We start from the raw sequence: 21,773 nt of genomic DNA on the forward strand, positions 1-21,773 counted from the left end.
CTGCTGTGTTCCACTCATCATCTCCCACAGCCATTCATTCCTTAGGTCATTCGAGTTGGGGGCAGGGCTAGTTCTGGGAGGAATACTATGCAGATGAACCAGACTTCTCATTGCACTTGTACAAACCTACGAAAATTGGTTTGTTCAGCTACACCTGGCACATAGTGGGTGCTCAAGCGCTTGCTGAATGAATAACAAGCGTCTTCCTACTAAACTGCAAGCTCTTTAAAGGCACGGACCATACTTCCTAGCTGTTGTATTGCTAGAACCAAGCACTTGGTGAGGCCCACAGTAGGCGCTTAGGGATTACCGAACTAACGAACCAAAGGATAGAGGAAGGATAAATGACTGCAGGCAGAAAGTCATTAAGGCCACAAAGTTGGCACAGATGAAGCGCTGCAGAAAGACCGCCACCAGCTCTAGGAATGTGCTGAGCAGAAGAGACGCCACGCCCAAAGACCTTAACAGCGCGGAGGAAGCCGGCCCGCTGCCCTTGCCTTCCCGAAGGCCCCCGCGAGCGCCGACCTCGGCGGCACGCCCCGCCCCCGGCCCCGCCCCGCCGGCTCACGTGACCACGGGGGCGTGCGCGCGGCCCGGGCGGCGCGGCGGCGAGACCGCGGCTTGGCAGCCGGGGCCATGGCTGGCGTGGTGGACTTCCAGGACGAGGAGCAGGTGAAGTCCTTTCTGGAGAACATGGAGGTGGAGTGCCACTACCAGTGCTACCGCGAGAAGGACCCGGATGGTGAGCGCCGCCGCACGGCCGGGGCACACGTGGGACACGTGGGGGAGGGGCGGGGGCTGGACGGGGCACGCGGGCGACCTCTGAGGGCGTCTGGAAGGCTCTGTGGGACCCTGACGACCTTGTGTGCGTCGCGGAGGGGCGGAATGGGTTCCACGAGGACTTGCGGGGCTCGCAGAGAGAGAACGCTCCGCCGGACCGAGCCTGGAGGCCGGGGCGGGGGAGGAGGAGGGCAAGTGCCTGGACCTTCAGGGTGGAGGGACTGGGGATACGTCCCAGAACAGATAAAATCGCCTGTCTCCATGGAGCTTACATTCCAGTGGGGGCAGCTGGACAACACACATAAGCCAATAAATGAAGTAGTGTGTCGAAAGTGATATATGTAATGGGAAAAAGAGCTGACTGGGGTCTCGGGAGTTGAGTAGGGCAATATTAAATTGAGCTGTGAGGGGGAATTATTGAGAAAGTGGCCTTTGAAAGAAGGCTTGAATAAGGTCGGAGAGATCTGTGCCAGGCAGAGGTAACAGCTAATGCAAAGGCCCTGAGGCATGAATGTGCCCCGTGTGTTCTGGGAACGTTGAGTTGACTTGAGTGTGTGAGTGGATGGTGGGGCCCCGAAGGGGTCACCCCGAGCAGCCAGTACCATTGGGTGATTTTCTTCGTCGTACCTTATTTTTATGACGGAAAAAAAAAGTGGCAGCGGCCCTACCTTCTAATAGCTTGAGTCTAGTTTCCAGAACATGATATAGCTATTTCGTGAAGCTGACACAGAGTTGCTTGTGGGTATGATGGTTTAAAAAGAACCCAGGATTGTTCTCTAAGGGCTGGCCCATGTCCTGAGTGCGGGGAGAATTCACAGGAGTTGGAGTCACTGAGGAGCAGGATGGTTGGGGAAGACTTCTGGGGGAGGTTGGAAGGAACAGGCAAGTGTTGGTTAAGTGGAGGAGAGGGTGGGAGGGGAAAATGCTGTCTTTTGGAGGTTGAAGTAAGAATGTAGTCAAAAAAAAGATTGAAGAGGGAGCCTGGGCCACAATGTATCAGGCCTTGAATGCCACGGTAAGGCATTTAGACTTTATTCTGTAGGCGGTGGAGAGCCACCTGTGTTTTGAGGAGTGAGTTCATGGTAGTGTACTCTGGGGAATACACTGAGCAATGGAGTGGGGAAGGGTAGGCATGGAAGGATTGTCCGTGGCGCTTTAGAAGGGGAGTCTGAGAGGAGGCTCTGGTTACTGTAGCTACTGGTAAAGTAGTTTCCTTCAAAGCCGTCATCATGCTCACATGGAGTACTGAAATAGCCTTCTAACCTGACTCTGCATCCTCACTCCCTTGGAGTCTGTTCTTTACTTGCAAACTGATGTTTTAATTTTAATTTTGTTATCTTACATGTTTGTTTATTAGATTTTTCAATAACAAAAATAACGTGTTTGTTATCAGTGCTGGACTGTGTCCCTTCATGCACTTAACTTCCTCCGTATTCATCCAGGCATCTACAAACCTATTTACTACAGTAACCTTTTAAAAATGCACGTGGAATCATGTCCCTGCCCTTCGTAAAACTCCAGTGGTTTGCTAGTGACTTGGGATAAAATCCTAACTCCTTCGTATGTTCCACAAGGCCGTGTGATCTGGTCCCCGCCTTCCTCTGCTTGTTTCCTGCCCCTTTCCTCCTTGATCCAGCCACGTATACCTTATTTGTGTCAAGCTTATTCCCTCTTTTGGGTCTTTTTATTTACTGTTCCTGTGCCTGGGACTTTCTGCCCCCTTCTCATTTCATTCTCTTTACATAGTAGTTCATTCCTGTCATTCACATCTCAGCTCAGCCCTCACAGCCCTCAGGGAGGCCCTCCCTGACACCCAGCTGTGTTAACCATTCCCCCAACACGCACGGCAAACCATCTTATCATCCTGTTTGATTTCAGTCATAACATTTATTACTATAAGAATACATCTTGTTCACCTATTTACTTATTTATTGTGTTTCCTCCTCTAGAATGTAAGTTTTAGGAGGGCAAGTGACTGCATTCCCAGCATCTAGAACAGTGTCTGATAGATGCACATGGATGCTCGAATATTTGTTGAATGAAAGTGAACGAGAGATGAGTGTCGTGGTGGTTGAAGAAGAAGGGACAGAGGGGAGAGATGTTAAGGAGAGGCTTGCTGGGACTAGAGACTGCCAAGGAAAGAGGGTATTTCCAACTCTGGTAGCTGCCGTTTCTACTCTATCTCCAGGGTTCCTGTTCCCAGCGTCGCCAAGGAGTAAGGTAGCCTTCTGCCGAGACTAGCCCCTGGGCCCTTTTGGTTTGCAGTATGTTACTGCTAAACTTCCTGAGAATTTCCAAGGCCAGCAGAGTTTCAGTCATGGAAGTCAGTGGGTCTTTGGGCCTGGCTGAGGGGGAGCAGAAGGATGCTGTCAGAAGGACTGGTGAGTGGTGGACCCAGCGCGGTGGCTGAGGTCTCCCCAGTTGGAACATTGCTCAGTCCCAGGCTAAGGGCAGACGATGCCATTTGTAGAATGCTGAACACCACCTGCATTCCTTGTGGGAAGGTCACCTTGCCACACCTCGGGAGGAGAGAGGCTGGTCCTAAATAAAAGACATTCTGGCCCACCACACCTGGACCCTGCCCACTGCCGAGCAGCAGCCCCGGACGTGGAGAACAGCCTTGCCCTTTCCTCACAGGTTGCTATCGGCTCGTGGACTATTTGGAAGGGATCCGGAAGAATTTTGATGAGGCTGCCAAGGTGTTGAAGTTCAACTGTGAAGAGAACAAACACAGCGATAGCTGCTACAAACTGGGGGCCTATTATGTGACTGGAAAAGGTAAGGAGGCTCCTGCTTTCTTTGGTCCCTGTCATTGATGGTAGTGCTAGCATCACGTTCCTGGGCCTGATACTGAGGCCTCTATGCAGAAGGGTCCTCACAGGCATTGCGGAGGCACTTTGTAGGAAAATTTGGAGACGAGTTTGGCAGAGCGATGAGGGGAAGAGCACAGCCTTTCAAGTTAGGCAGCCCTTAGAGAGTCCTGTTTGCAGGTAGTGAGACCTTGAACCAGTCACTTTAACTTTGTACCTCACTTGTATTACCTGTAAAATGGAGAAAAAATAGTACTTGCTTCATAGGGTTATTGTGAGGGTTAAATAGGATAATGTAGGTAAAGGCACCACCATGTGCCTGGCACAGAGGAAGGGACCAATAATTAATTCCCTTCTGTTTATCTTTTCTTCTCATGTCCTAGTTGCAGTTATCACTAGAATAGTGAGTAGTGTTGAAGCTATCTTTTGCTAAGTAACAAGTTATCCCAACAAACATTATTTCACATAGTTTGCATAGGTTAGGAATTCAGGAGTGGCTTAGCTGTGTGCCTCCAGTCTCTCATGGTTGCAGTCGAGACATTAACCAAGGAACCAAGGCTAAAGTCATTTGAAGGCTTGACTGGAGCTGGAGTTTCCAGTTCTAAGATGGCTCCTCACAAGGCTCTTGGTGAAGGCATCTGTTCCTTGCCAGCTGTTATCAACAAACCTCAATTCCTTGTGACATGAATCTCTCCATGGGCTGCTTGTGAATCCTCATGCCATGGCATCTAGCCCCTCTCAAGTAAGTGATCCAAAAAAGAGCAAGATGGAATCCACAATGTTTTCTTTTTGAGGAAGATTGGCCCTGAACTAACATCTGCCACCAATCCTCCTCTTTTTGCTAAGGAAGACTGGCCCTGAGCTAAGATCCTTGCCCGTCTTTCTCTACTTTATATGTGTGATGCCTGCCACAGCATGGCTTGCTAAGCGGTGCCATGTCCGCACCCGGGATCCAAACCAGTGAACCCTGGCCGGCTGAAGTGGGGCACGTGAACCCAACCGCTGTGCCACTGGGCCAGCCCCACCACAGTGTCTTTTATGACCTACCCTTGGATGTCACACGTTCTTCATTTCCGCCACATTCCATTTATCAGAAGTGAGTCAGGAAGTCTAGCCCACACTAAGGGACGAGAATGTAAATTCTACCCCTTAAAGGAAGGAATATCAAAGAATTTATGGGCATATTGTAAAACTGCCACAGTAGGGAGTATGACCTTTGACAGGCAGCTATTCTTTTTGCTCACTAGATCTTGAGCTTCCTAAAGATGGTATAATTCATTCATCCCTTGTTTCTGGTGCCTAGCCAAGCCTGGTTAGAGAGAGATTCAGTGAAAGTTTGATGAAGAAGATGTCTTTAAATCTCTGGAACCGTGTGGATGATTTCCGCTTTCACATGCACATTGGTTCTGTGGTAGTCTCTGTTTTGAAGAAAGTTTAGCATCAACAGGAATATCATCGTTCCTTGGTGGAGCAGAGGGGCATTTCTTTGATCTAGTAATTCTCCTACTGTCCTTTCCTTAGGAAGTAACTGGAAATGCAAATAAAGATTATGTCTATAGATGCTCACCGAGCATTATTTATCTGGCAAAATTTTATTTTCATTAATTTATAATTTATAAGTAATACATAACTGCATATCTTATTTTTTTAAAAAACCTGTGTGCCAACAGCAGGTTAGTTAAATAAATAATATTACTTCCATTGGATGGAATCTTATTTAGCTCATTAAAAAATAATGTTTCTAAAGAGTTTTTGTTGATATGGGGAAAAGCTTTTGATATAATGTTCAGTGAAGAAAACTAAATATAAAATTATATATGGTGTGAACTCAACTATATAATACAGTGTGCAAAAAACAAACATGTTCCTAGCTATTTAGTCTCTGGATTTGTGTTTTGGTAAAGTTTTGGATTCCTTTTGTCTTTATACCATATTTTATTATATTTCCACAAGGAGAAAGTTCCTTATTGAATTAGGGAAAACAAAAGAGGCTCTGAAATTATTTTCCCTTCTCTTGTTATGTGATTAGTGATTGTGTACTGAGACTTTTTTGCTTAAGTGCCCCTTTGTTGAGCACACTTTAGCCTCTACTGTCTACAGTGAAGTAATGAATTAGATATGGACCAGTAGCAGGGAAGAAATACACTAATACCTGTTATACGTGGGAGAGCTTCATAAGCATCTTCAGAGAGAGAGAGACGTGTAAAGTACTGTGGGGATTCAGTGCTGGGAGCGTATCATCATCAGGTGGTGCTGTCGTGAGGAGGAGGCATTGAAACTGGTCCTTGAAGGACAGCCTAGATTTTGTTGGGTGGAGGTGGAATAGAGTTATGTCTCAGGCAGAAAGAGGGTGAGCAGGTGTGAAAGAACACAGAATGTTTGGAGAACCGTCCTTAATCCTCTGTTAAACTGACATTCTTAAATACATTTCTCCAGGTGTTTAGACCAAAGTGGTCACAGAGGATCCTGTTAGCTGATCTTAGCTACTCGGGCTGTTTTGGATTACTGTTTAGCAGAACTTGAGCCCTGCCATATCTAAAAGCCAGTGCTTTTGGCTCTCCCTGCCTAATTCTGAGGCAAAGGATTTTCCAGTCTTTTTGATTTTGCCTTGTTCCTGAAAACACACCCAGTGCCCTTTCTTGACACAGACTGGTTAATAACTCTCCTTTTACCAGGGATAGCTTGGGACAGGGGAAAAAGTGGGAGGCCAAAGAATCCACTTTTAGTCCTGAGCACTAATTGACAGTGTGTTATTAGGCAAGGCATTTTCCTTCCCTGAGCTACAAATTCCCCACTGACAAAATTAGAGTAATAACGTCTGCTCATACCTTGTTCATAGGATTTTTCTGAGCATCAAATGAATCGGATGTGACTGCTTTGTTAAACTGTAAAACATCAGTGTGAACAGGTCTGGTTTGTATTGGTTGCTGCAGAAGTTACTATGGCTTGCACACTTAGAGTGACCCAAGGGATGTTTTGGCCACCTGTTCATCTATGGAATCAGCTTAAAGTATTTTTGTGAACTAATCTAAATGTTCTTTGAAAGGAAATAGAATGTAACTCTGACACACATCTCTTTGATAAAATATTACACAGCCAATAAAACAGATTTAAGGGGCTGGCCCCATGGCCCAGTGGTTCAGTTCGCACACTCTGCTTTGGCAACCCAGGGTTTTGCTGGTTCGGATCCTGGGCGCGGACATGGCACCACTCATCAAGCCATGCTGAGGCAGCGTCCCACATAGCAGAACTAGAAGGAGCTACAACTAGAATGTACAACTAGGTACTGGGGGGCTTTGGGGAGAAGAAGAAGAAAAAAAGAAGATCAGCAACAGATGTTAGCTCAGGTGCCAATCTTAAAAAAAAAAAAGATTTAAGAAGGGTTTCTAGTGAAGAAGGCTCATAATTATGATGTATAAAAGCAAAACCAAACTACATGGAAAACATTCTAGGAGGAAATACACCAAGAATTAAATAGTGATGGTCTCCAAGTGTGACAACAATGGATGATTTTTTTCCTCTCTATTTAAGTCTTCAATTTCCTCTTCTAAAAAGTAGGATTACTTTAGAAAAGGAAATGAAGGCTCAGATAAGTTAATGGTGATAATCGCAAACAAATACTTATCTCTAGTCAAGACTGCTCTTGTGAGCTCCAGACTGCATTTGGGTTACTTGCTCACTGGAGAATTTGCTTGGAGTTCTCACAGCCATCTCAAACTTAGATCAAATATGGGACTCTTAATTGTTTTCTTCTCCCAATTTATTGTGCCCCTGTTGTCTTCCACTTTAGCAAGTGGTTTCTCCACCTAGTAGCTCATGGCCATTGTATCTTCAAAATATGTCTCAAATCTGTCCTGTCTCTCCCTGTCCTGCTACCATTCTTAATCCAAGCCACCCTCTTCTCCTGCTTGGATTAGAGGTAGGAGATAATGCAAGTCTCCAGTCTTCTTTCCATAAGGCAACTAAAATGAAATTTAAGAATATAAACCATGGATTAGATAAAATATGTGAAGCAACTGTTTTCAGACATTGGACAACAGGCTGTGCAGTACTGTGATCCCTAAGCAAGGGAAATACATAAGGTGTGTCCCATCCAGGATTATTTAGGTTTTCTGCCTAGAAGTACTTTCCAGATTTTGCACAGAGGTAGAAACCAAGTAGAGCATGATGTGGTAGTCTTGCTGAACTGACCAGGCAGAAGTCAGAGTTTCTGGCCACCGAGGCAGCTGGAATTTGAAGGACAGGATACTAGAGAAAAAGGAGCTACACAGAGAAGGAGATCAAGAAATCCACATGGGGTGCTTTTAAGTCTTTGGCCCAATGTTAAGCTGCACATGCATAGAGGGGGACTCTGAGAGACCTTGCAGTAAAAAGTTAGTGGGGAGCTATGGACTGAAAAGAGATTTCAGAGGTATCACAGTGCTGGGAGTGGTTTGAATTCCAACCAGCCAGAGTGGAGAGACCTCATTGGACAACACAGATGTTCATCTGAGACTCCAGAAAGACCATGTCTTAGTAGGAAGACTGTTCTAGATCTACTCCAACAAAACTTAAACACAAGCCTCAAAAGGATCAGGCTGATTCGCCAGTAAGTTAGCTACCGGCCGGAATAAAACTCATCAATCTTTAAAGGAATACAACAAAATCCGGACTAAACAAAGTATCATCTACAATGCCCAGCATAAAAATAAGAAATTACTAAACAGAAAAAAAGCAGTCAATAGAAACAGACCCAGATATGACAGAGATGCTGGAATTAATGGTCAAATATCTTCAAACTGGTGTAATAAGTATTTTTAAGGGTTTAGATAAAAGATGGACGTAATGAATGATGGGAAATCTCATTAGAGAAATTGAAACTTTTAAAAAGAACCAAATGAAACCCTACAGTTGAAAAACATAATATTTGAAATGAAAAGTTCACTGGACAGGCTTAACAGCAAATTAGACACTTCAGAAGAAATTGATCAGTGAATTTGAAAGATCAGTGAACTTGAAGACAGGATTATAGATATTATCTAAACTGAGGCACTGAGAGAAAAAACAAAAAAAAAGGAATAGAGCCTCAGCTGTGGGGTTCAGTATCCATCAATTTAACACATGTACTGGAGTCCCAGAAAGAGAAGAGATTGAGGCAGAAAAAAATGAAGAAATAACAGCAGAAAAAATTTCCCAATTTGATGAAAAATATCAGTCCACAGATCCGTGAAGCTCAAGGAACCCAAGCAGGATAACCATGGGAAATTACACCTAGACACATTATTACCAATTTGCTGAAAACCAAAGAGAGAAAATCTTAAAAGCAGTCAGAGAAAAAAAGACATTGAGGGAAACAATGGTGAGAACAGTGACTTCTCATCAGAAGCAATGTAAGCCAGAAGAAAAAGAACATGTTAAATGCGGGGAAAAAAACTGTCAACCTTGTATGCTCCTTTAAGCAAAAATGTCTTTAAAAATGAAGATGAAATAAATTCATTTTCAGGTAAACAAAGGCTGAAAGAATGAGTCCTTAGCAGACTTATGTTATAAGAAATCTTAAAGGTGTTTGGGTTGAAGGAAAATGGTAACAGATGGAAACTAGGATCCATACAAAAGAATAAAGCAAACTAGAGTACGTGTATAAATATAAGACTTCTGCTGAGAAGGATTGGCCCTGAGCTAACATCTGTGCCAGTCTTCCTCTATTTTGTATGTGGGTCACTGCCACAGCATGGCCGCCATGAGTGGTGTAGCTCTGCGCCTGGGAACTGAACCTGGGCCGCTGAAGCAGAGCATGCCGAGCTTAACCACTGGGCCACAGGGCCAGCCCCAAGACTTCCTTATTTCTTAATGTCTTTAAAAGACTATACAGCAAAAATAATAGCAATATATTGTGAGGCTTATAATATATATAGAAGTAAAACAAAAAAGTAATATATATAGAAATGAAACATGACAACAATAGTCCTGAGGATGGAAATGTGGTAAATGAATGAAAATATACTGTTGTAAGGTTCTTACATTTTATGTGGTATAATATTTATGGTAGATTATGAAAAGGATATGTATTGTAATCACTAGATAAACCACTGAAAAAAGAAGTATAACTAAAAAGCCAGTGATGAGAATGAAATGGACTATTAGAAATATAAGATTCAAAAGAACACAAGAAAAAAAGGAGCAAAAAACATTTGGGACAGATGGGAAACAAATAAGATTGTAGACTTCAACCCACCTATATCAAGGATTGCATTAAATGTAAGGAAACACTCCGGTAACAGGCGTAGATTGTCAGGCTGGATTGAAAGCAAGAGCTAACTATATACTGTTTAAATATAAAGGTGGCAGGAATATATTCTCAAAAGAACTCAGAGGATATAGAGTCTATGAACTTTTCTAGAAAAATCTATGTGAAAACCAATAAAGTTAATCAAAAGAAATAATTCAGGAACGGAGAAGCTGTTATGAAAAGACTGGTGATGAGCAGAATCCATTTAGAATGAATATTGGGCTAATTAATTAGGGTTACCAGATAGAATGTAAATAATATAAAGCTTTAGGGCATGGAAACACTGCAACATTTATTGAGCACTTATGTGCCAGGCTCCTTGTAAGAACACATTTAAGCTTCCAACATATGGAGTAGATGCTATTGTCCTTATTTTACAGATGAGGAGAATCTTGTAGGCTTGAGGAGGTTAAGTGGTTTGCCCAAGGTCACACAGCCGGCAAGTCATGGAGCCAGGACTGGAGCCGAGGTTTTCTGGCTGCAGAGCCCAGACTACATTAACTACTATGCTGTGCTGTCTCCCTAAGTTGAAGTGACATAACCAACCAAAAGTACAAGGTGGGACGGGGCTGGCCCTGTGGCCGAGTGGTTAAGTTCGCGCGCTCCGCTGCAGGTGGCCTAGTGTTTCGTTGGTTTGAATCCTGGGTGTGGACGTGGCACTGCTCATCAACCCCCGCTGAGGCAGCGTCCCACATGCCACAACTAGAAGGACCCACAACGAAGAATCTGCAACTATGTACCGGGGGGCTTTGGGGAGAAAAAGGAATAAAATAAAAAAATCTTTAAAAAAAAAAAAACAGTTTAAAAAAAAAAGTAGAAGGTGGGGGAGGAGAGATGAGAGGAAGTGTGAGATGCCAGTATCCTCACCTTTTCTAGTTGTGAGTCAGTGCTGTCTAAAATTCTGTTCAAGAAAATAAAGAAAATAAAAACAATGATTCTAACCTTTTAATATTTTAAATAATCTCTATAACTCCAGGGGCCCATTTAGGAAATTTCTCTGTTGAAGAAATAGTCATTTGAAGTTCAACAGGTTCTTCAATTTCACTTCAGTTTGGTTTTCTTCTGATAGATTCAAGTAAAATCTAAGTTAAAATTGTTATTTACGAATACCATATGTAATCCCATTTTTCAGAGTACTTCTATCTAGCTGTCCGTTCAGCCCACCAGCATTTAATCTGAACACGTGCTACAGACATGATTGGATTGGGGTTCTCGAAATGATGATGGTTATTTCTAGGTGGTGGATTTGGAGTGATTTCTTTAAAAAATAATGTTAAAAGATGGTTAGAATGTTTATGTTTTTAAGAATGGGTGATGGTACATGGGGATTAGAAATTTTCTGGAAAAAAAAACAAAACCTAAAGATAAAAGTGGGCCCTGTCACCACCTCTGCTTGAAGTGGCCCATCAGCAGTGTCCCATCGCTCCTGGGATTGAGTACAGGGTCCTTAACGAAATGCAGTGGACCCTGCGTCATCGGGCCCCTGCCTGCCTCTCCAGCCTCCTTTCCCCAGTGATTTCTGAGTTCCAGCCACATGGGCTCCTTTTCTCTCTCTCTTCTTTTTTTTGTTCAAAAGATTTTTATTTTTCCTTTTTCTCCCCAAAGCCCCCCAGTACATAGTTGTGTATTTTTAGTTGTGGGTCCTTCTAGTTGTGGCATGTGGGATGCTGCCTCAGCATGGCCTGATGAGCGGTGCCATGTCCACACCCAGGATTCGAACCAGTGAAACCCTGGGCCGCCGAAGCAGAGCGCGTGAACTTAACCTCTCGGCCACGGGGCCGGCCCCTCCTTTTCTCTTTGTGTCTTATTCCTGCTGCCTCGAACAACCCTCACCCCGTATTTTCTTTTTCTTTTCCATTATGTCACTGCTCAAATGTCGCTTCTTTGGGGAAGCTGCCTTGACCTCACCACCTAGTCTAGGTCAGAGCCCTGGTACATTTTCATAGTACCCTGTACTTTTCCTCTGTGCACTTGTCACACTTACAATCATATGTTTATTTGTGTGATTGTTTATTTAGGCCATAAGATCTGAAAGGGCAGGGGCATTGTCTGTTCCCCAGAACCTAGCGCAGTTGTTGGTAAATAATAGGCGTTCGTACGTATGTAAATTAATGAACATTTGGCAAAGTGCTTGTAAGATGCCAGGTTCTCACTGTAACCCCATGAGGTCGCTGTTATTGTCATTCCCACTTTTCATCTCTTTTACGTGTTTGGGCTTCCTTGTAAGATGTCATTTGAACAAAAGATTCCATGGCTAAAAAAGCTGGAAGGTCTGTGCATTATGCCAGGCCACCTTCCTTTCATGCTGCCTTAGCTCAAAGTATGTGAACTTTATTCGAGAATCGTTCCCTAACTTTGGCCTGAGACATTCAGGTGCTCCCTGGCATGGGTTCACTTTTTTCTTCCCTTTCCTTCTTCCCAGGTGGACTGACTCAGGACCTGAGAGCTGCCTCCAGCTGCTTTCTGATGGCGTGTGAGAAGCCTGGGAAGAAATCTGTGGAGGCATGTCACAACGTTGGTCTCCTGGCGCATGATGGACAGGTCAATGAAGATGGCCAGCCCGATTTGGGGAAGGCCAGAGACTACTACACAAGGGCCTGTGATGGCAGCTATGCCTCCAGCTGCTTCAACCTCAGTGCCATGTTCCTGCAGGGTGGCCCCGGCTTTCCCAAGGACATGGGCCTGGCATGTAAATACTCAATGAAAGCCTGTGACCTGGGCCATGTCTGGGCCTGTGCCAATGCCAGCCGCATGTACAAGCTGGGGGATGGCGTCGATAAGGACGAAGCCAAGGCTGAGGTGCTAAAAAACCGGGCCCGGCAGCTGCACAAAGAACGGCAGAAACACGTTGAGCCTTTAACATTTGGGTAGTGAGGCCCACCCTCTTCTCAACAAGCAGCTTGGGGCTGGCACCTCTTATTTCTGAAGCAGCTCTTGGAGGTCAGCCTGCTGGAGCAGGAAGACTTGAGACCTGGTGTCAGTAGCTCTGGTTACACAGACCCGTTGCCCCAGAGTGTCACCTACTGGGACGTAGCCTGAAATGCTTATTTCAGTCCGTTTTCCTTTATCTGGTGTGTTCTGTGAAGACACCCACGTTTATGGGCTCTTAGTTCTCAGACTCTTGTAGCCTTGTGAAAAACCGCAAACTAGAGAGTCACAGAGATTGGGGTGGGGTGGGGAGGAGAGGCGAAGAGCAGGAGGTTGGGAAAATTTGCAGCCACAGGGCCTGAAGGAATCAGACGTTATTAGTAGTTGGGAGGGTTTGAAAATCAGAAGGTAACTTGACTTACATGTTAGAGGGCTTAAGGAGCTGAGAACACTTAAATAGTTAGCACTGCCACCCTCTAAGTGGAGCCCACGCCATATGTAATCACTGGTGTGGGCTCCAGTTACAACTGTCCCCTCTAACATATGTAATCTTTGCTGTGGGCTCCCCTTTTGCCTTTAGCGTCAGGTATTTCAATAAATGCAGAGATGGATGTGCTACATGCAAGTTAAAGGTCCTTACGCTTCCGAGTTACTAAAGAGGAAACAGCCTTCCTTTAGTGGAGATGGTCGCAGGTGAAAGTCAGCATCCCCCTCCGCTCACCTGGTGCTGCTCCTCATGCTGAGGGAGCAGATTATTCCCAAGGTGGCTTCAGCTGGGAATTTGTAAGCAAGGGCTTTGTGACACATTTTGTCCCTCAGAACGGAACTTCCTTAACTGTTCCTGTGAATAAACTATTTTGATTGATTAGTACTTTGTGTTATTAGTGTTTTCTCCAGCTTCTGGGTAGGGTGGAGAGACTGTTCTTCATAGTGGTTGTGACTTTTAAGAACATTTGCTTTTTCAATTTTCTCCCTAACTTGTCACCAGGGGGCGAGCTTGTCATTTTCCTGCTGAAAACAGGACCGTTATTTCTGTCACCACCTGCTATTTTGGGGCTTCAGTTTTGCAGCTGTCCTAGAAGGAATGCTTGCTGTGTGGATGAAGGTCTGTAAGCACAGTTGATAGTTGATACAGGAGAGGGACTTCCCCAAGTGCAGAGAAGAAGCTTTGAAAGTGAATTTATTTGGGGCCGGCCTGGTGGTGCAGCGGTTAAGTTCGCACGTTCTGCTTCTTGGCGTCCCGGGGTTTGCCGGTTTGGATCCCAGGTGAGGACATGGAACGACTTGGCAAAAGCCATGCTGTGGCAGGCGTCCCACATATAAAGTAGAGGAAGATGGGCATGGATGTTAGCTCAGGGCCAGTCCTCAGCAAAAAGAGGATTGGCAGTAGTTGGTTCAGGGCTAATTTTCCTCAAAAAAAAGTGAATTTATTTCAAAAATGTACAATAGCTTCTGTTGTGTTTAAACTCTGTAGGCCAACAAGCATATGAAAAGATGCTCCAACACCACTAATCATCAGAGAAATGCAAATCAAAACCATAATGAGATAACTACCTCATACCTGTCAAGATGGGTATTGTCAAAAAAAAAGAAGTGTTGGTGAGGATGTGGAGAAATTCAAAGTCTTATACATTGTTGGTGGGAATGTAGAAATGGTGCGGCCACTGTGGAAAACAATATGGCAGTTCCTCAAAAGAATTAAACATTTAATAAACAGAATTACCATATGATCCAGCAATTCTACTTCTGGGTACATATCCAAAAGAATTGATAGGGTCTCCAAGAAATATTTGTACACCCATGTTCACAGCATTCACAATGGCCAAAAGGTGGAAGCAACCCAAATGTCTATAGACAGGTGAATGGAGAAACCAAATGTGGTAGCTACATATGATGGAATGTTATTCAGCCTTAAAAGAAGGAAATTCTGACATAACATGGATGAACCTTGAAGACATTATGCTAAGTGAAATAAGCCGGTCACAAGAAGACAAACACTGTACAATTCCACTTAGATGAGGTATTTAATACTCCGACAGAAAGTAGAATGGCGGTTGCCATGAGCTGGGGGAGGGGAAGTGGGGAGTTGTTTAATGGATATAGAGTTTCAATTTTATAAGAAGAAAAACTTCCGTAGATTACTTGTACAAAAATGTGAATATACTTAATATTACTGAACTGTCCACTTAAAAATAGTTATGTTGTTTTACCACAATTTTTTAAAACTAAACATTTTAATTTTTTAAAAATGCAGGATATGAGTGTTTTGGTTATAACAGTAATATGTTCTCATGAAAGGCAGTTTGGAACGTAGCAGAAGAAACAATTATTACCTCACTATCCTTTACCAGCTACAGGCATTCTTTGGCCCAGTAGTGGTGTTTAACCATTTTTTAAGAATCGTATCTTTTCAATCTGATAATGGGTTTTGTAATTTTGAAGCATTAGGTTAACTTGATTTTTGGTGGCAGGTCTGCTAGGTTATTTTCTCTGGACCAGTTCGTTCCTGGGACCCGCAGTGCCTCCCTTCTTTGGATCACATACTGAGGTGGGCTGGGAACAATGGAGTGAGCATCAGTAGTGTCAAAATGTTATATTTTACTAAAATGCAAAGAAAAATAATTTACTGTCCAGAAGGGTCCAAGGCCATTTCATTCCTGGGTGCTGTGGGAAGGAATGGGTTGATAAGACCCTGCGTGACTGAGTTTCTCACTTTTGTGCAACCTTTGAGGCAAAGTTTGAAAATGGGTTTTCAGACTCTGGTCACAGCAGGAGTATCATTCCTGTGTCTTCTGGCCAGCAGGCATTTGAATCTTCGTTAGTAACTATTTCCAGTAGTTTCCCTCCATGCCGGGCTTGGGTTGGATGGTCTAATGGGGAAGAAGTTTCATAACTGACTAGTGGTTTGTGTTCTCGTTAGTGTTCTCACTGAAATCTCACAGAGCAGTGCTCAAGTGCTGAGAGAAAGGGAGGCAAGCGTCCCAGAGAGGGAGGGGGAGGCCGGAGGGTCTAGGGGTTGGGTTTTATCTTATGGGTCATGTGGAGTCACTGAAGAGTTTTGAGCAGGAGAATGAAATGATCCCATTTGGAAATCAGATGACCCTAGTGCAGAAAATGGATTGGAGGGCCATGTGGGGGTGGGGAAGGGTGCAGTCAATCGTGGGGTTAAGAAACCTTCCAGATTTCTAGCCTGGGCACCTTAGTGGACAGGCTCATTCATGTTGATTTGGAGCCTATGAGATTGATAGGGGAACAAAAACTTTTTTAAGCTGTTTGGTAATTTTAAAAAAAACTTAGAAATACACTACATTTTAATTTGTTAGAGTTCTATGAAATTGCCTGAAAAATTTTGTGAGGCAGCATGGCAGAGGGAGAATGCCTGGACTTCAGAGCCGACAGCTGTGAGCAGCTCTGGATTAGTGAAAGGCATACTAAGCATGAGCGTTTAGGGCACCTAACAGAAGAATAGGAAAATATACATAAAAATTAATTTTATGTTTTTAAAAAGCGTCAGGTAATCACCTTGGGGGGAAAAAAATGAAAACTTTTTTGGCTTGCTAATGTTGATTTTGCAGTTTAGATCTCTTTTACTTTGAGTTCTACGTTAGGGTTGGGGGGCACCAGTCTCTTCTTTCCGTTCTTAGATCTAAAGGTCTTAACCTGGGTTCCCAGCTGAGTTTTGCCTTTTTTTTTTTTGAGGAAGATTAGCCCTGAGCTAACGTCTGCTGCCAATCTTCCTCTTTTTGCCGAGGAAGGCCGGCCCTGAGCTAACATCCAGCCCATCTTCCTCTGCTCCATATGTGGGACTTACACAGCATGGCGTGCCAAGCGGTCCCATGTCTGCACCCGGGATCTGAACCGGTGAACCCCGGGCCACCGAAGTGGAACATGCAAACTTAACCACTGCACCACCGGGTCGGCCCCTGAGTTTTGCCTTTTATTGGCTATGTGACCTTGGGCAAGTTACCTGACCTTCTGGGTCTTAGTTTTGTCACTTCTTAGATGGAGGATAACAATGCCTTCTGCTAGGGTTGTTAGAAGGATTAAATAGTAGCTCTTATCATAGAATGATAAATGTTTCTTTAAGAAGATTTTTATGGGACTAGATTTTACAAGTAGATAATTATTTTTCTAAGTGACCATGTTCCTTTGTGAAGGAGACTAGCTTTTAAAACAGGCTGCTTTTGCTGCCATTCTTTTAACCTCCAGGGAGCTGATGGTGAGGCTCTGTAAGGGTATTCTCTGCTTCGAACAGCTGCAGGAGGCTGGCCTGGAGAGGGTGGGTGGGGCCTGCCTCCTGCCTCCTCCTCCTCTCTTGCCCAGTGGAGAGGGAGTCGGTGAGAAGACTTGCACCTGCTGTGGGCCCAGAGTGGAAACTATTCCCAGCGGTGCCCCTCTCCAGGCTTGAAGAATGATATTATATTACAGTTTATAAATCAGGCCTCCTCACTGTCTAAGGGGAAAGGCCGAAATTCATTGCCCAGCATGTCTCCTCACCCACAAGATACAGTGCCTGCCACCATATTTAGCCCCATCTTGTTACTAGCTTGCGCTTCTGCATCAGGGAACTGTAGTCTCTGCACCACGCCAAAAAAAAAAAGCAACAAGAAAAACACCCAGGCTGGTTCTTACTGCCACGCATCTGTGACGCTGGCTCATCTCTCTGGAATGCTCTTCATCTGTTAAGCCTAGAAGCTGATCACACTGTGTCATCATCTGTGTACTGATGTCTCCACTGCCCACAAGACTGAGTTCCTGGAGAACCGGGGCTTAGCCGGCTTCATCTCTCTCATCAGTGCCCAGAGTGAGGATGGGCGCATGCTGGGCCATCAGGGGCTGCTTGCTGAGATGAGCAGCACAGAGTGGTACCTTAGCAGCCTCCTGACCCCCCCAAGACACATCAGGCTCAGGCTCCTTTTCAAGCCACAGGGCTGTACTGGTTTTGAAACTGCTGATCAAAGAAAGCTCCGGTCTAAGCTGGAACTGGCTCCTGATGGATCAGTACTCTTTCTTGAGCTCTGTTGGGGAAAGTGTCTTTAAAAAAAAAAGGGGGTTGAAACAATGAAAGAAAAGAACCCAACACAGAGCCACCCTGGCACCCTAAAGTACTTGCTCAATAACTTAATGCCGACAAATCAGTAATAATATCCTCATGGCTAGAGAATCACAAGTCCTAGTATACCGCATACTTTTCTTGGAATACTAAGAATTAATGGTCTTTGCTCATCATTATAATTACTTGTTTCCGTGTTTGTCTGATTAGTCTATGAGGCTTCAGTGACAGGGACCGAGAATTCTATCCTCTTTGAAATCCTTCAGAGATTTCTCGTCCCCTCAGCAGTGATGACCACCCTCCTCCTCGGTCTCTTGGGGCACCTGCTTAAAATGGAGATCCTCGAGTCCACGTAGATGTACTAAACGAAAATCCAGATTTTCGATAAGCAAACCCCAGGAGATTCGTATGCATATGAAAGTGAGTAACCCACTCCAGTGGTCTCAAGCCCCCGCTCCTTAGCTCAGCACCACGACCTCTCTGTAGTCTGGGCCCCTCAGCTTCAGCTCTTTGCACAGCCATTCACCAGAACGTCCTGCTTTCCCACCCCTCTTGGCACAAGCCTGGCCAACTCCTAATGGTCCTTCAAAACTCAGCCTACATGTCACCTTCTCCAGGAAGCCCTCTTGGACCCCCCCAAGTTCTGTGGTGCTCTAGCAGTCCTGTGCTTCTCGCTCTCAGTTCTTTCCACCTGGTTGGGGACAGGCTGTAAGTGACTCAAGGGCATGGATTATATCTGACTCATCTCTGCTCCCAGTGCCTAGCTCAGGACCTGGTACAGATAAGGTACTTAATCTCTATTGAAAGAAAGGGAAGGGAAGGGACTCTGGGAAGAAATCTATCTTCCTGTGGATCCATTGAGCATTGCAAAGGTAGTGTTTTGGAGAAGGATCTGGATTTAAATAATTTCTCATGATTTAAATGTTATACCAATGTGTCATGTTACCTCTCTGAGCCTCATTTTCCTCATCTCTCAAGTAAGGGTAATGCTTACTTTCAGGACTAATGTGAGGGTTAAAGAGTTAAATGAGATAAAGTAGGTGAGGTGCTTAGCTCAGTGCCTGGCACATTCTAACTGTATAATAAATCGCCGGAAGACTCTTCTGGAAGGGGAACTGGGCTTGTTCTGTAAGCTCCAGAGAACAGAACGAGGCTCGATGGATGGAAGCTGCAGGGAGACTGGCCTCAGTTCATAGAGTCTGATTAGAAGAAAAAACTTTCCACGTGACAGGACGGGAAGCCTTAGGAGGAGGTGAGCTTGCTACCACAGGAGTGTGCGAGCTGAGGGTAGATACTCACCTGTTGGGCTGACGCAGCGGGCCTGATTCTACGTGGGATTTGGGGTGAGTGTGACGGAAGATGGGAGCCTAAGGCGTTTCCACTCAGTGCCTTCCATAATGCAATATTTACTCAACCCACACTGAGAGCGTCCTCTGGGCTGGGCCCTGGCTTGGGCACTGGGGACACAGAGCTGAACCTGACAGGTTCCCTGGAACTTAGGAGCTCACAGTCTATATGGTGGTCATTTATTGAGCGTCTGCTATGTGCCAGATGCCTTAATCCTCTCAACAACCCTCTGAGGAAGCTTTTATTCTCACCATTTTTCAGGCAAAGAAACTGAGGCTCTGACAGACGGAGTGGTTTGCAGAGACACATAGACCCAGTGAGTAGTGCAGCTGGGATTACAATGTAGTCCTGCCTGTCTCCCAACCGCTCTTTCCACCGCCCAGGGCTGCGTGTCATCCAGATGTTGGAAACTCTGCAGTCTCAGGGAGATCCCCAGACAGCACCCAGGCCCCTTCTGGGCACCAAGTAGATGCTGACAAACGTGAGTGAAAAGGCTGAAGTCAGCTTCAGGAGGACGTGGTCTCCCTGCAGCACGCTCTGTGCCCCAGGCGCTCTCCAGCTTGGGCCATGTGGAGGGCCCAGGAAAACATGCTGAGGTCAGACCTCGCTGCTCACATGACCAGCCCAGCTGCCTGGGCTGAGGCTCCCTGAGGAAACCTGAAACCCGGCGGGGTTCCATCAGCTCCAAGAATAGCAGCTGACCCTACTCTCCCTGAGCTGGTGGCCTCGATCAGGTTCCAGGAGGCCCCAGCCGACTCCAGACATCAGTGGCAGAAGCTCTGACCTTGAGGCTGCTCTGGGGAAGGGTAATAACAGCTACATTCACTAAGGGCCCACAGTGTGCAGGGCATCTCCTGGAGCAGGGGACAACCTTTAAGAGAGGTCTCGGAAGTACAGAACCCATTTTACAGATAAGGAAAATGGGGCTCAGAGATACTGAGACCTTGCCCAGGGTCACAGTCGGTATGTAGCAGAGCAAGATTTGAGCCTGCCTCTGCCAGTGACACTGCTTCTGTGAAGAGAGAAGAGTATGCTTGAGACCTCAGAGGAGTCCTGGGCAGAGGAGACAAATTGCATCAGCTTTCAAAGTAACGTCATTCCAGCCGAGTGGGGCCCAGGCGCCTAGGAACGCAGGATTTGAGAGCCAGTAGGGCTTCTGGAGAGCATCCCTGTTGGCTTGAGCCTATTTCCTCATCCATAAAGTCAGAAGCACAGACACATGGCAGCTTCAGAGCACAAGCACAAGCAGACTTTAAAGCCAGGCAGATGTGGATTAGAATCCTGGCTCTGGCATTTCCTACCTACGAGACCTGAGACAAATCACATCACTGCCTCTCTGAGCCTGTGGCCTCAGTCATTTGTTCCACAAATAGCTTTTGAGCACTGACTATGTGCCACGTGGCATTCCAGCAGCTGGAGAGACACAAGTGAAAAAAGCAGACAGAAATCACTAGCCCTGTCAAGTTTAAATTCTAGAGTTTTGAAAAATACCTCATAGGATTGTCATGAGGATTAAATGGAGGAATGTAGAATGGAGTAGTGTGTCTGGTAATGTAACAGTCTGGTAAATAATGTGTTCAGTTTAATGGTCTGATTATTACGATGTGAACATGCCTGGTCAATGATCAGTGAAAGAACATTTAATTTGATACTGAATTCAACCCTTTCATTTAATAGACAAGGAAACTGAGACCAGAGAGGGCATGAAATGCCTCTTGTTGCCCAGCAAGGCAATGGTAGATTTCCAGCTCCTAGTCTGTTGTTTCCAGCACCATCTACTAAACCCAGGGGGGCTATCTATGACAAAGGGAGCCAGGGAGGGAGGTGGGCAGCCTGAATCTTACAGCCAGTGAGGTCAAGGTAGTCTTATAGCTAACTGATGGACTCCAGAGCCCAGTGAACTTTGACTCTCTTTGTGTAAACGCTTCCTGTGTTTCTCAGGCGTGCCAGGAGCTTCCCAGGCTCAGCCTCCACATGGGCTCATGGCAGGTTGGGCTGAAGGTGGGATGGGGTGATGAAGAGCTGAAGATACAGGGTGCTGCCCCTTGCTGGCTTCATGGATGTGCCACCTGTGCATTTGCACAGGGCCCCACACTTGGTTTAATGCTCTGTTGTCACTGCCTTGAATTCCTTAATAACTTCTGAACAAGGCCCCTGCATTTTCATTTTTATTTCACTGGACCCCAAGGATTACGCAGTTTATTTATGTAGGTGCTGTGCTCTGGGGTGGAGGGTAGCAGGCCCCAACCTGAAATGGTTCTGGGACTTGTCAGAGGCTTGTTGATACTATGGACCAATGGCTGAGTTGCCAACAGACAGGAAAGAAGCCAGACAAAGCCCCACCGTACAGGTCTGGCCTGTGACGGCAAATCTCTGCGACCATAAGGGGCAAGGGAGACGACAGGCTCTAAGGAGATTCTGGGGGTAGAGCTGGAGCCGACAGAGGAGGAGCATGATCTGAGGGGATTTCAGCTCAGTGTGAGGAAGACTTTCCTAACGGTCCAAATGCAATCATAATATGTCAACTATATGTCAATAAAGCCGTTAGAAATCTGATCATCATACTGGCATCATACTGCCGTACTGTGATCATCGACTGGGTGCTTACTGTGTGCAAGGAGTTATGCTAAGCACCTCACTGAAAATC

At 45.4% G+C, this 21,773-nt stretch overlaps 1 protein-coding gene across 1 annotated transcript; it reads left to right on the forward strand.

Annotated features, from left to right (window-relative positions):
• Positions 1-555: 555 nt before the first annotated feature.
• COA7 (cytochrome c oxidase assembly factor 7) lies at positions 556-13,597 on the forward strand. Its single transcript, XM_014844297.3, has 3 exons — positions 556-742; positions 3,418-3,558; positions 12,281-13,597. The coding sequence occupies exons 1-3, from the start codon at positions 637-639 to the stop codon at positions 12,727-12,729; spliced, it is 696 nt and encodes a 231-aa protein (XP_014699783.1). The 5' UTR covers positions 556-636; the 3' UTR covers positions 12,730-13,597.
• The last annotated feature ends 8,176 nt before the right edge of the window (positions 13,598-21,773 follow it).

Source organism: Equus asinus, chromosome 5 (assembly GCF_041296235.1).
Source record: "Equus asinus isolate D_3611 breed Donkey chromosome 5, EquAss-T2T_v2, whole genome shotgun sequence".
Taxonomy (NCBI): domain Eukaryota; kingdom Metazoa; phylum Chordata; class Mammalia; order Perissodactyla; family Equidae; genus Equus; species Equus asinus.